Source organism: Venturia canescens, chromosome 9 (assembly GCF_019457755.1).
Source record: "Venturia canescens isolate UGA chromosome 9, ASM1945775v1, whole genome shotgun sequence".
Lineage (NCBI taxonomy): Eukaryota > Metazoa > Arthropoda > Insecta > Hymenoptera > Ichneumonidae > Venturia > Venturia canescens.
In genome coordinates this window covers 9,573,259-9,587,409 of record NC_057429.1, presented here as the reverse complement: position 1 = coordinate 9,587,409, position 14,151 = coordinate 9,573,259, and the positions used below count along the sequence as shown (strand labels likewise).

Sequence of the window (14,151 nt, the reverse complement as noted above, 5' to 3'; positions counted from 1 at the left end):
ATAGTTGTATCGAAGATACCCAAACTACTCCTGACACCAGAGAGAAATTCACTTTTGATTAGTTCCCGTTTGAAAAATCAATTCTCCAATCAACAGTCATTTATCGATTGTTGTGGCTCTTTTCGATGGTATTTTTTGCTTTTTTATATTCTTCCCAATTGATTATTGAAAAGATGTTGATTCAAAAAAATAAAAAATTACACTTCTAAAAAAATCAACGGAAGTGTCAAAATCCACGTGTTGATCTAGTACACTAGTTTCCCCAGCAGACAGCGCTTTAACGGATTGTCGCTAGCGGCGGCAGCCTCCACCTCCATAAACTTGGCCGAATGACTTGCGCTTTTATAATTTTTTATTAATCATATCTTTAAGTGGTCGTTTAGTAGTCATCAGTACTGTAATTAAAAAGTTTAGTAGTAATTAATTATTTCATAATCGAATAAACAAAATTTGGGTGCAAGTTAGCCGAAATTTTTTTATTTTTTGTTCAAATCGATTATAATCAATGGCTAAATTGATAGAAAATCGTTCAGTGGTCACGAATAATCAAGTTTTATCGTTGAGTAGTCATTGAATTATTTGATAATTTGAAAAAACTAGAGACCAGTTGGCAGGGACAAAGTCGACCAGTCGGTGGGATTTAGTCGGGCAAATAAGTTTTTAATTAACCAATCGCATTCTAATTAATTTTAAACTAAAGATAATCGTTAGGTGGTGATTAGTGGCGTAATTTAAATATTTAGTGGTCACTCCTCATTCTTAATTAAATAAATAAAATTAAAGCAAATTTGGCCGAACAATTTTCATTTTCCATTCAATCGTTTAAACATGAAGCTAAATCGATGTAGAATCGTTAGGTGGTCACAAATAATCGCGTTGTAACGTTTAGTAATCAATAGATTATTTAATAACTGCGAAAAACTATTTATGACCAGTCGGCGGAGTTTAGTCAGACAGACATTTGTTTCATGGACTTTTGATGGAACACGTGGTTACGACAGTTCCTTTCTGGGACGTCCAAGCTCTTTGAATCCCGGTGACTTTACACTGTTCATTAGGTAAGAAAAATATTTTAAGCACGGATAATATGTTTGTTGGGGTGAATAAAAAAGTGAAATAATAAGATTCGCGTTATTTACAGGTGAAACAGTGAAGTGACTCATATTAAGATTCAGAACGCTGATGATTTTTATGATCTTTATTATGGAAGTGAAAAGTTTGCCACACTCTCGGAGCTCGCCCAGTTTTACATGGATAATGGTGGACAATTGAGAGAATAAAAAACGGTCAAGTTATTGAATTAAAGCATCCTCTTGATTGTGCGGATCCAACAACCGAAAGGTGGTGCCATGGACATTCATCCGCCTAAGAAGCCGAAAGTTTGATGTTCGAGCGAGGAAAAAACGGATCGTTTCTCGACTGCGAATCGCAGAGTAAACCAGGAGACGTTGTTTTATCGGTCAGGACTGATGATCTTGTTACTCATGTTATGATATGATCTCAAGTTCGAAAGCATTTCATCGCTGTTTTGAATATTTCATAAACGACGATTTCCTCAATTGACCATCTCATCGCAGGTGGGAAGATCAGTAAGTTCAGCATCTGAAATACGGCGTTGGTGGCGGTGAGAAATTTGATAGTTTGAGCGATCTGATAGAGCACTACGAAAATCAATGTACAATGGCTACAAATTTTGAAAGAAGGTTTGTTCTTTTTATTTCTCCTTCAATTCATTATTTTTGTTGAGTCAAAATTCTAAACGTTTATTTGCAACGAAAATAGCAAAAATTCAATGATTTTTGGGGTTTGGAATTTTTTTTCAGGTTGGGCAGCTCTCTTGACTGTTTTCATGTGAGAAGACCAATTCCTGTGAACTCAACATTTGAGATATTTGAGCGACAAAGGAACAGAAGTGAACCAATCTGTGCCAATAGTATTGGCGATAAGCACTGCGAATAAAAATTGTTTAGAAAGTTTTCTGCTATAACCCTTTGATACGCTGGTAAATCTTTAGCTATTTTGAGAAAACCAGAATTTTACGATCATCGGAAAGAGGAAAGATGTGCTCGCCAATTCGACGAGCGACCCCATGCATCATGGCGTTTTTCATTTTTTATTCTGAACTTTTCGCAAGGGCGAGAAAAAAACAAGAATTAGAATTTTCACCGTAATCAGCCGATTATCGAGATTTTTAACGCCGAATGTTTACAACGACGAAAATGACTTGATGAATTTTGTAAACCAATGTTCACTTGCAACTCCGCTGGGTTTCAATTTCAGCCATGTATTGCATTGAACGTTACTTCCGAGTATGATAGCAGGTGAAGAGGAGACCCTTTGCACTTTGTTTTATTGTGACATCGATACGTTTCATCTTCCATTTATTATTCATTCGAAATACATTTTTCGTCAATTTTATTATTCCTCACGCAAATTCAAACCGATATTGCGCAATATCATTATCGTAGTCGACACGTATTTGTATTTTCCTTTCACCACTTGTATTCGTCACATAAATTATTATTGACGAAGACTGAATAAAAAAACATTAGGAAAATCTCAAGTGTCAAGTTGATATCGAGCGATCATTCAATCGTCAAAATTCTGAAACGACCTGGGGCTTTCATTTTTATTGCTACGAATGCAGAACAACCTCGTCGCTATCGCATAAAATGAAAAAAATTCATTTCGTCAAAATTCTCTTGAATATCGCTTCCGCTGACTCTGAGCTTTTCCAAACTCTGCGACTCTTCAGTGATATTTTCTCTGAAAAGCTAATAGCTAATGAAAATAAAAAAAATGTTGAGTTTTCACTTGAATATATGAAATTATTCATAAGCCGCACAAATCGCTGCTACATTTCCATCGATTTGATACCTTTCATGCGAGAATCAAAACGAGTCGGTCGACAGGAAACGAACAATTATTGACGTGCATACGTTGCGATGCGTGCGTGCGTGCAATATCAATAAATGCATAAATATATGTTTACCCGCCTTTGTTGTCGCTCCGTATCCTTGGCAATCCTTGGCGTAGAAAAAGCATAAAATCAACGCAACCGCTTGGGTTATCGCTTATCGCATCCTTAATAAATTATTTCCGTCCTTTTTCCATCTCTATATATATTCGCTATGTGTGCACGCCACAAGTATACGAATAAATCTCATTTGCACTTATGATAGCCTGAAAAACGTGCCCGAGTTCGATATTTCGGCAATTTCAAGACGAGAGCCACGTTCATTATTCAATAACTGTGCTTTTTTTCAATTTTCGACCAACTAGTCGAGATAAAAACAATTATTCGAAGAGAAACTGTGGATATTGAAGTTAGTCAAATGTCGAATCCAAAAATACACTCATCATATGAAAGTCTAACGATTCGAAGCTCTTAAAATATAAAAAAAATGGCCTTCGAGTTTGAAGAGAAAAATTTAAAGCCTGATTCACTCGAGAGAATTGGGTCCTCGAAGGTCAACATTTTCCTTTGTTCCTTCGTCTCTCTGTCTCTCCTTTCTCCCTCTAAAACTGAACTTCCGAAAGCCCAAAATGGAATTGCTATGAAAATATTCACCGAGATTAAAATATCTAAATTAAAATTCAATTATTTGTCGGTAAATATTGCAAGTTATCAAAATCCTTTTACGACCTTCCCATGAATAAACTCGTATTTTCATCAAAACTTGGAACTTGGAAGAACTTTTCATACAAAAAATTTGCCGAGCCTCTGCCCCCACTAACTCCGCGAATGTGGCGCCCCCGACTTCAGTTTGTTTTGGTGCTTACGATGCTTACGCTGAGCGCCATCGCTTACGTTTACAGTTTGTTTTGTTTTTATCGTTTTTATGGCTACGCTATCATCCTTCCTCGTGTATTTTCGTGACGGAGCTACGTGATTATGCTCTCGTAAGCTCCCTCGATCTTGTTACGTGCTTGCCTTCCTCAAACGTTTCTTTTATGCCTCACACGCGCATCTCTTATCTCTCGTTCGCGCGTTCCTGCCATCGAGTGTTTTAGTGTTTAACCTTTTACGATGGTTCGGCGAGAAAAAATATGCAAAACATGTTCATTTTGCACGTGCATTTGACGAGTCTTTTCAGTCTTATTAGTATATTATCTTATTAGTATCTTGTCTTATTAGTATCTTCGTATATTGAAAATTATGCGATTATTAAAAAAACAGAAAAAACTGACTTTTCACACAGTTCATGAGAGAATGCTTCGGATATTTTGTATTGTGTGAAATTAATTGCATCGTCGGCCTCGACTATTCTTTTGTCGTTCCAAAGTACACGAGATCGCGATAAGCCTCGAGACATCTTTTTTTTCGACCAGCGTACTTTTTCTCACATTCTTGAAGAACATATTTCTTGCAATAATTTGGCCATTGGCCCAAATTCCAAAGCACCAAACAAATGAAATAACAGTTTCGGGATTTGCAAAAAGCGCTATAATTCGAACACAAAACGCATCGGCAAGGACACTGAGCAAAAAAATTGAATCCGCCACTTTGTTAATCGGACACAAGCAGTTTGGCAGTTCCGACCATTCCGAAGCCATAAGTGATTGTATTCAAACAATTTTTTTGCTTCGCCACATACTTTATTGGGGCTGCTTCACTAAATATGAGTGTTCCAGTGTTCGAATCTCAATAATCAAATTTACTCTTTTCGATAAAACCAATTTTGTTCCCACAAGTGAAATGAAGTGAAGAAATTTCTTTGGAAAAATCGAAATCGACGTTTATCGGTTGGAAAACGTTTTATCGAGAAATTCGAAAGAATACACGAGACATTTATTCGTCTTTCAATTATCCGAATGATTGGCCTCACGATGGCGATATTCAAACCGTATGCGATCACGAGTAAGCGATAACCTTTCGTGAGAAAAATATTAGCGTAAACTGGTTCAAGATGCTACTAGGACACCATACGCGTATCGTCAAATGAGTTCACGCATTCGCACAAAGTAATAGAAATAACTTGAGACTTTGTATTAAGCATCACCATCCTCGTGTCATTTCACTACCCACTTATTACTATTTTTAATCCTAGAATTCGAACCACCAAAAAAAACTTCGACCAAAAAAAAAACGTCAAAAATCTTTTCCCCCATTTTTTCGATACTCTTTACCGCTTTATACAAATTTCATCCCATGATTCTTGTTATAAAAACGTCACTTAACGTGCACTACTTTCTTCTTGATGAAAAGGCAAAAATAGTATATTACACACCTAGGGCAGGAAAATAAGGAAAGTCTCAGATCACATGTAATTGTCGGGCGAGGCGAAGCCGAGGCTGACATACTATTTATGATTAAACCTGATTGTTCTGAACTCTGAACCAATAGCCTCGTATGATTGGAAAAAAAAAATTCTACTTCCTTTCTCTTCCCACACACTAACCATTGGATGGTTTGGCCAACGCCAAAATTCTTTTACGCAAGAAAACGTTTCCGACCTTAACGGTCTTGATAATTTGATTATTAATTCGAAGGACCTGGATGCGGTGAACACTCATTCAAATTTTTTTCAGGTTAATTCAATAACCTCAATTTTCGATGTTTTATGATCCTGGACATTCGAATTTATTCTAAAGACCATCATTCCAGTGAATTTCAACAATCGTGATTATTATACAAGGAACCGTATTTTTACTCTGATAATCTTTTGAAAGGAACATTTTTCGAGAGTCTTTAAAACAGCCGATGGACGCGTGATGGCCAAATGACAGGGCTCTTCATTTTTTCTGTCTCGCGCAGTACGCGGATTTCAAGGGTTTTTCTTGGGAAAAACCCTTGGACAAGGCCGAAGGGGTGATCTCATAAAAAACGAGGCCCTCGAGTGGACTCGGGCCTCTGGGGTCACAGGACACGAGCGAAGACGCGGAACGGGCAGTCTTGCTTCACCGGACAAACTCTCGGGACCTCCTAACTTACTAGCTGATCAGAGTCTACTATCGTTTTGCTTCAACTCATACCTATTTTTGTATTTCTCATTTATTAATAGAGGAGTCTACTGTTTCGTGGACTACATATATTTTCTTTTACTGTGAATAAATATTACTCCTACACTTTGAAACGTCACAGACTCGAGGTCCCAAAAATAGCGACTCTTCCGATGTTGTACAAACGTCATTTCCAATCTCCCGAGATACGATAAACTTCCTGGTGTCTGGATGAAAGGCCAGCTATAATAATCGCATTGTGTGGGTCCGACGAGAAAAAAATTTGTGAGTTGCCAAGCCCACCGATAAGACAGCGATACGCGCGCATCGTCATGCGGCCCCGATAGTTTTTTTGTATTTCGGAATAACTTTTTTGGTAAATGAGTTCGGACGAGGAAAATCATGGATATTATCATTAGTGTACATTTATTTTCGTTAATTATTGTAGTTTCAGACGTCCTCTGAACCCATCGAGATATAATTGGACCTAAGAATATTTCGTCTTTCGTTTAACCTCTGTTAGCCACGTCTCGACTTATCATGAAAGTGCAAAACTCATTACTTTCGACTGTAATTATTGCGAGGTGTTGAAACTTCGAATATCGTCATTTCAACGATTATTACAGTGACGTACGAGAAGTACAATCCGGACCCCTGTGAAGAAAACAAATGTCGTAAAATCATCAGAATCGTAAATTCAGTTCGAAAAAAATTCGTCCCTCTAGCCCGGCGCTGTAAGCACGGCGTAAAGCTCTATTCCCGTCTACTTCTCCACGCGAAGAGTGCGAGATTCTATGTATCCCATAAACATACGTGACATATAACGATAAAGAAAAAAGGCTCGAAGTTTGTGGAAGCTTTGTTGGGTCAGTGGCAAAACCGCTGGGGAGACTGGAGATAAATTACAAGAAGGTTCATCGGGGTCCAACAGTGGCCGATTTCAAACGTCATACAACCAACGGCCCCTCTCTCAGTCACTTGACCTCTGGGTAAACTGATATATTAGAGCGATCGTGCCGGCACGAGTTCAGTATAACGTAACTCCCTCTTTCGATCGTTTACTCGAGTTTGGAAACGATTTTGAGCTGCTGCAAAGTTTCGTGTGTGAAAAACGTGTGGTGCGAACCGAGAACACAATAATCGGGGTTCGAAATCTTCGAAAGTGTCAATAAACGACGAAAACGAAACGGGGAAAAAAGAAACAAAGGATAAATACATCGGAACTTAGAGTAGCGTATTTTTCAGTGCTAAACGAACAAATAACAGTTTATGAAATCCTCAAGGAATATCGGGAGAATCTGTATGAGATTCGCCGCGTCGACGAAGCAGAAGCGTTCGTTTGTCCGGAAAGGCATTCCGGAAGAGACGAAAAGGCCGAGCAAGAAGCTCACGAAACGAGAAATACGTGATTTGTTCTTTGACAACTGTGACGGTTAGTAAAATTCATAATCTCAAATGCTTTTTCTCCTCCATGCAACTCCACTCGCTCCAATAATGCTTCAAATACTTCTTCAATTATTCTCATTCGCTCTTGTTATCTTCGCAGGCTGCTTGACAATGGCCGCGATACCACACGGTGCCTTCGCAGTGCGTAAAGTCCGCGAGAATAACGAGCGTCGTTTTCTCATTTCCAAGATGGAAAAGAGAGGAGGCAACGACAAAGAAAGCAAACAAGACACCGGCTACTCCAAGAAAAACTCTCAAGAAGAGGGTGAGCAAGGATTTTTTCATTACTGGCTTGACTTCATTCAACTTCACATTTTTCGAGTCCCTGTCAGTTCGATTTCGTCGAAACAATCGAACTTGGACGAAAAATTTGGTCTCCTTGTAGTGGTTTCGTTTCTTTGCTCAATTTTCTCGTGTTCTTCTACACAAAATGCTTTCTTTCACTTGTAATAGCCTCGATTGAAAATCTTGAATCGAAATGAACCATAATCATTTTTTTTTCTTCAACTTTTATAATAAAATAACTTTTCTGTTATCTAACAATTTCTGGGATAATTATTTGGAATTGATTATGGATTTTTTTTCTATAGAAAAAATACGATTCGGAAATTGTATAAAAAAATTACGACTAATAAAAATCCAATTCAATGTGAAATATTTTTTTTCGTGCTTTTGTGGTCAATGTTGAAAATTTCGCCTCTTAGTAAAATTGTGCAACTGTAAATATTCGTTATTTTTACAGGCAGAGAATTAACGCCGTTGAAATACAACAGTAAACTGATGAACAGCATTTGGGGATTGTACAATCGTTACTCGGTGCATAATTTTAAGAAAAACACTGATGCCGACGACACGATGAACGCGGCGGCAGCGGCTTGGGGGCCAACGATTCGTAACGGACCCCCAACGAAGCCAATGATCGAAAATTCAGCCGCCGCGCAGGTTCGCCAATTCCTGCATGGGAACCGAAAACACGATCTAAACGGATCACACGTTTACTTGAAAAATTGTATTCATGTAGAATGAGAGCTCGATGCAGTAAATAAAAAGTTTTTTTTCCATCGCGGAAATAAATTTTTAACGTTGCTGTTATGACGTGCGAAAATTAGTCATTGACAAAAGACTTCGAAAAATATTATTAAGTTCTAAAGTAACCCTGGTGATTTTGCGTGTATGTGATAAGGATAAACAAACAGTTATTATTTATGTGTGAGAAACATGGACTTTTTTTTCATCCTCCCAACCCAGATATCAAAAACAAATGTCAAAATCCGACATCTTTCTAGGGATTCTATTTTTGCGAAAAATTTATTCATGGTTGCTGAAATATTTGTCGAAAATTTTAAGATTGAAAGAAAGGTTCAAGATTGAAAGAAAGATTGAAGAAATTTATCAGGATACGCCGAGTGCAATTTCTTATCAGAAGAAATGAGAAATATTTTGAAATTAAGGTTCATCGGCTTTTCAAATAAAAATAAATTAAAACGAAAGAATTTATCAACAGCAGATATCATGATTTCGGAAAAACATTTCAGAGTTGATTTTTAAAACTCAACTGAAAGAGCAGTAATAGGGAAATGGTGTTTAAATAAATTATTCAGAGCTCCATGATAATTTTACTGTACACACACACACACACCTTGATTTTCACTTATTTTTTTTGATTTTCACTTTGGGACTCAATTCCAACAATTTCACGACAGATGGCAGTACTGTTTGTGGCGTTGTGGGTTCTTCTCATCCCCGCCACTACGCGGCAAATCCGTTGAACAGTTTCTCGTAAGCGGATGGTTAGACTGCGTTTTGGCTTTCCACCTCAACATTCATCTCCATAAACTTGGCCGAATGCCTTGCGCTTTTCTAATTTTTCATTAAATCTTTAAGTGGTCGTTTAGTAGTCATCAGTACTGTAATTAAAAAGTTTAGTAGTAATTAATTATTTCATAATCGAATAAACAAAATTTGGGTGCAAGTTAGCCGAAATTTTTTTATTTTTTGTTCAAATCGATTAAATCAATGCCTAAATCAATAGAGAATCGTTGAGTAGTCACGAATAATGGAGTTGAAAAATAAAAAAATTTCGGCCAACTTGCACCCAAATTTTGTTTAATTTTGTTTATTCAATTATGAAGTAATTAATTACTACTAAACATTTCAAGCATACTACTTTATTAGAATACAATCGGCTGGATGATAACTACTTCAATAGGCTAAACGTAGCCGGTGATTGGGAAATAAATTTTTCGAGTTTTTAAATAATCTAATGACTACTAAACGATTCAACTCGATTATTCGTGACCACTCAACGATTCTCTATTGATTTAGCCATTGATTTAATCGATTTGAACAAAAAATAAAAAAATTTCGGCTAACTTGCACCCAAATTTTGTTTATTCGATTATAAAATAATTAATTACTACTAAACTTTTTAATTACAGTACTGATGACTACTGAACGACCACTTAAAGATATGATTAATAAAAAATTAGAAAAGCGCAAGTCGTTCGGCCAAGTTTATGGAGGTGGCTCACCTGAGTCAATTTTCAAGGCACACGGCACACGACCCAAGACCCAAGAGTTAAACCGCTCACTCTGAGTAAACATGGCGCTCGACCTCACTGTCAAGGTGCATCCAGTTGTTTTATTTCAAATAGTTGATGCTTATGAGCGCCGGAATTCTGATTCCCTGCGAGTTATCGGTACTCTGCTGGGTAAGTTTATTATAAAATACGAAAATTTTTCTGCGAATATTTCACCACATTTTTCGGTCATGTCCGATCTATGGATCGCATGCTGCACGGGATCGCTCGACATATTTTCGTTGGACAATCATAACACTTTATGATGTGACAATTCAACGAGTCATTCTTTTTTTTTACAACAATTGCCCAATTCTAATATGTATTATCATGTTGTTATCGATTTCACGTGTTTCCGAACGATTGACGATCCTAACCTCAAAATACCGATTCTAGCATAAAAAATGTTGTAGTTACTGCTTTTTTCGAGTTCATTCAGTACGTACAATTAAACACAAATTTTAAATGATTTTCAATTACAATAAAACTGCTACAATTTGAAAACATTACTTCTGCTACACAATTGTAATAATTTCTCAAATACTAAGGAAACTAAAAATTACTATATCTCTCAACTTCATTTTGGAAACTAAACCAAACATTCCGAATCCTGGATTGTAAAATACAATTAAATTTTTTTTTAATTATAGGGAGTGCTGAAAAAGGGATTGTTGAAGTAACAAATTGCTTCTGCGTTCCGCACAAGGAATCCGATGACCAGGTCGAGGCAGAACTCAATTATGCCATGGATCTCTATGATCTCAATCACAGAGTAAATGCTCAGGAAAATATTGTAGGATGGTGGGCAACAGGCAAAGAAGTTACGAATCATTCCTCCGTTATCCATGAATATTACGCCAGAGAGTGTAATAACCCAGTTCATTTGACCGTCGACACAACCCTCATGAACACCACAAGGATGGGCATCAAGGCTTATGTTTGTGTGCAACTCGGAGTCCCCAACGGCAAACAAGGATGCATGTTCACCCCTGCCAAAGTGGAGGTAAACAAAAATTTTTAAAATTTGCATGCAAACCAATAGACCCTGAAATTGCATAAAAAATGATCCTGAATCTTTTCAGCATGAATAGTTCACTTTCAACTCGGAAGCTTTTCTTTTTAGAGTATAAGATAAAAATAATTTTGATATGTTCAATAGATTGATTTCAACACAATATACTGTTGATGGATCTGTACTAAAAAGTATAATTTTAAAAACAGATAACTTGTTACGAGCCAGAAATTGTTGGATTGCAACTCTGTGCAAAAACTCAAATACCAAATAACCTGACAACTGTTGCAAAGCCGAGTGGTGGAGTCGAGCCAATGATGGATCTCGCTCAAATAGCAGAAGCGAGTACAAAGTTACTGACAATGTTAGATCAAGTGCTGAACTATGTCGACGATGTTCTTTCAAACAAACAACCCGCAGACAATCAAGTTGGACGTGCTCTTCTCGACATGGTCCATTCGGTGCCGAAAATGAACAGCGATCAATTCGACGAGATGTTCAACAGCAATGTCAAGGATTTATTGATGGTCGTAGCCCTTTCGCAATTGATAAAAACCCAGCTGCAGCTCAACGAGAAACTTACACTTTTGACGACCCTCTGAGACTCCCAGGATCGTTACAATCGTCACAGCGAAAAACGAACGCCAGTGAGGATTGATAACGAGCGATAAAACTCAAACAAATGTAATATCGGTGTATTGAATCATTTTTATGAATTTACCAACGAATAACACACCCATTTTTCCGATAAATAATTTATTCTTATTGATAAATTTTATAAACCTCGTGCGATTGTTAGACGAACGAAAAAGAATAACGACGTTCTCTCTCGTTGATTTCTCGCTCATTCGTTGTCGATGAGACACGCCCAATCGGGTACTCGGTTGCTCTGCAAATACGACTCTCTGGTCAAACATCTCGAAGGCAAATCTGCGATTCCAAATATTGCACCACCCAACCATGCCGTATAGTTTGGCTTGCTCGGTGCTGTATGAAATTTGAACTTTCTTATCTTCAATTTATCCGCGTATAAATCACTCTTCAATAGACTCATCAATTCCGACTTCAAACGAGCTGCAAATCCTTTCGCCATTGTTGTGCCACCCACCAATATAATGTTTTCGGCTAGCGGTCTTCTTGTGTCGATAGGGCACTGTAATTAATCATTAAAGCTATAATTCACATACATTTTTGGCATTTATTATGAATTATTACGTCTACGAGTCTATTCAATGTGTTTGAACGAAAATTTTAATATGGAAACATCATAGTTCATTTGTGGGCTAATTGATTATCCAAAAATTTCTTTCTCTCAATTTTATCTATAATTCCTTCCGGCTCAATCTGCATGAGACCGATATCTTAGAGAATTCTCAGCATTTCAGCCCACTTTACCATCTGGAATAATTTCAACATTTTCGATTTTGTGAAATTCCAAAACATTCTGGAAAGTTCGAAAAAAATATGATATTCCTTTCAGAAGTTTTGAAAGAGATTATAAAATTATTGAGTTTTTCACTCACATTTAATATCACATTATCCCTAATATTGTAAAATGAATTTCATTAATTACTTTGACTAATGCATCGAGGATCATCGTTGGTATACTGAGATTATCATTATCACGTTCCCACAATACTTCAAACGCTTTTTCTCTGACTTCCCCAGGAATAGTGAAAGTTTGTATTCCAGGATATTTGACTGAGGGTGGAGGAAGTGGAGGGTCCTCTGTTTCCAACTTCTTGGAACGTTCCATTGTTGTTACGAAACACGTTCTCACTTTTATATCTTCGACAAGATTGTCATCCACTTGCAGATCTGGCAACGTTTTTTCCAATTCATCCTTGATGGACCTAAAAATATTTTAGCAAATTTTCTATCGTAAAATTTTTTTACCTACAAGAATAAAAAATCTTCCTCCCTGCATGGATTGTTTTTTGAGAATAGTTCAATTCATGCAATGGGATTGAAGATAGTAAAAAATGGTTCAAACTCACTTGTGTACAGCTTGAGCCCCAAGAGGTAAAGACTGCCAGGCTTTCAGGACAGCGACGCCTTCAAAAATTGGTATTAGAGTGGCCTCTGTGTACCCAACGTCTAACACTAGAGCTGTGTCAGTTCCGAGGGTACTTATGACAACCAGATGGGTAGGGAGTAGCATTAACGAGCCAATTTCAAAATGTCGGAACAATATTTTTGCTAGAGTTTCTCTAAATTGTGTAGGTAAAAGCAGAGACTCAAGGACTATCACCCTCAGGTCTTTGGGACTTACAGTCACGTGTCTGAAAAAAAATCCAATTTTTTTAACAAACAAACCCAAACAATTTTTTTGACCATTTTGATTCCTCAATTGATTTTTACGAATAATTCAATTTTCTAAGTTTTCATACAATTACCATCCGCACTCAACAAATTTTCATTCATTGACACTTTTGGTTATTTTTTCTATGATCTTTGGGATTCTTACTTGAAGAACAGTGCATGCAAAAATTCAACAAGCAGTTGGTACAAATCTTCGGTATCATTGTACTCGAAAATCTTTCTCATTTTCTTCGTAACAGAACACTTTATTTCTGTTCTGATGATACCGCGTGGCGACGATTTACCGCTGTATCCAAATCTATAATAAAATTAAAAAAATCATAACAATTGATGTCACTCAGTTTAATCGAATATCGATTGTCATTTTCTTTTGGAATGTGAAAGTGAGCTTACTTTGTGTACGCTGTGCCAATGTCCAAAACGATTACTTGTTTGTCCGTCACATATCGTATTACCTCGTAAGGCCTGGGCATTTTCGTAACACTATTTAAAGTACAATTATAACAAATAAATTCATTAACTTTGCTGCAAAATTACCTCATAGTGGAAGAACAAGTTGTTTTCACTGTCAATTGTGGCGTCAAGTGTCAGTGAGTCAGTGTGAGTTGTGAAGCAACGTCGAGAATATCCATGGTTTCACTTTTTCATGTACACTCGAAAATACTTCGACGGACGGCGCTGTTGTCCAACCCGACGGTCGGTACTATGTTACCGACAAATAAAATAGAATAAAGACGAAGATTTAAACGCATAGAATTGAAATTATTTTTTTATTATTGATAAAAAGTTGTTAACCGGGACAATCTACTTTAGCAATAAAAATAAGGTAGCTACTTAAATAATAGAAAA

At 37.0% G+C, this 14,151-nt stretch overlaps 3 protein-coding genes and 1 long non-coding RNA gene across 6 annotated transcripts; 3 read left to right on the top strand and 1 right to left on the bottom strand.

Annotated features, from left to right (window-relative positions):
* Positions 1-377: 377 nt before the first annotated feature.
* On the top strand, positions 378-2,557 carry LOC122416172 (uncharacterized). Of its 2 annotated transcripts, XR_006262076.1 has the most exons (5): positions 378-408; positions 936-1,058; positions 1,142-1,459; positions 1,578-1,703; positions 1,824-2,557. It is a non-coding gene; the product is annotated as an uncharacterized lncRNA (long non-coding RNA). The 2 variants fall into 2 exon arrangements; XR_006262075.1 differs by lacking the exon at positions 378-408 and having other exon boundaries at positions 438-1,058.
* Positions 2,558-6,720: 4,163 nt separating this feature from the next.
* Positions 6,721-8,606, top strand: LOC122416135 (uncharacterized). The gene is made up of 3 exons (XM_043428836.1): positions 6,721-7,375; positions 7,490-7,654; positions 8,132-8,606. The coding sequence occupies exons 1-3, from the start codon at positions 7,213-7,215 to the stop codon at positions 8,413-8,415; spliced, it is 612 nt and encodes a 203-aa protein (XP_043284771.1). The 5' UTR covers positions 6,721-7,212; the 3' UTR covers positions 8,416-8,606.
* Positions 8,607-9,942: 1,336 nt separating this feature from the next.
* eIF3f1 (eukaryotic translation initiation factor 3 subunit f1) lies at positions 9,943-11,732 on the top strand. Its single transcript, XM_043428727.1, has 3 exons — positions 9,943-10,100; positions 10,619-10,971; positions 11,190-11,732. Exons 1-3 carry the CDS (start codon positions 9,992-9,994, stop codon positions 11,580-11,582), a joined length of 855 nt encoding a protein of 284 aa, XP_043284662.1. The 5' UTR covers positions 9,943-9,991; the 3' UTR covers positions 11,583-11,732.
* On the bottom strand, positions 11,720-13,967 carry Arp10 (Actin-related protein 10). Of its 2 annotated transcripts, none has more exons than XM_043428726.1 (6): positions 13,840-13,967; positions 13,696-13,767; positions 13,448-13,600; positions 12,978-13,262; positions 12,554-12,833; positions 11,720-12,133 (listed from the first exon to the last, which is right to left on the bottom strand). In XM_043428726.1, exons 1-6 carry the CDS (start codon positions 13,842-13,844, stop codon positions 11,825-11,827), a joined length of 1,104 nt encoding a protein of 367 aa, XP_043284661.1. In that variant the 5' UTR covers positions 13,845-13,967; the 3' UTR covers positions 11,720-11,824. The 2 variants fall into 2 exon arrangements, with proteins under 2 accessions (XP_043284661.1, XP_043284660.1); XM_043428725.1 differs by having other exon boundaries at positions 13,696-13,785; positions 13,840-13,954.
* Between the last annotated feature and the right edge of the window lie 184 nt (positions 13,968-14,151).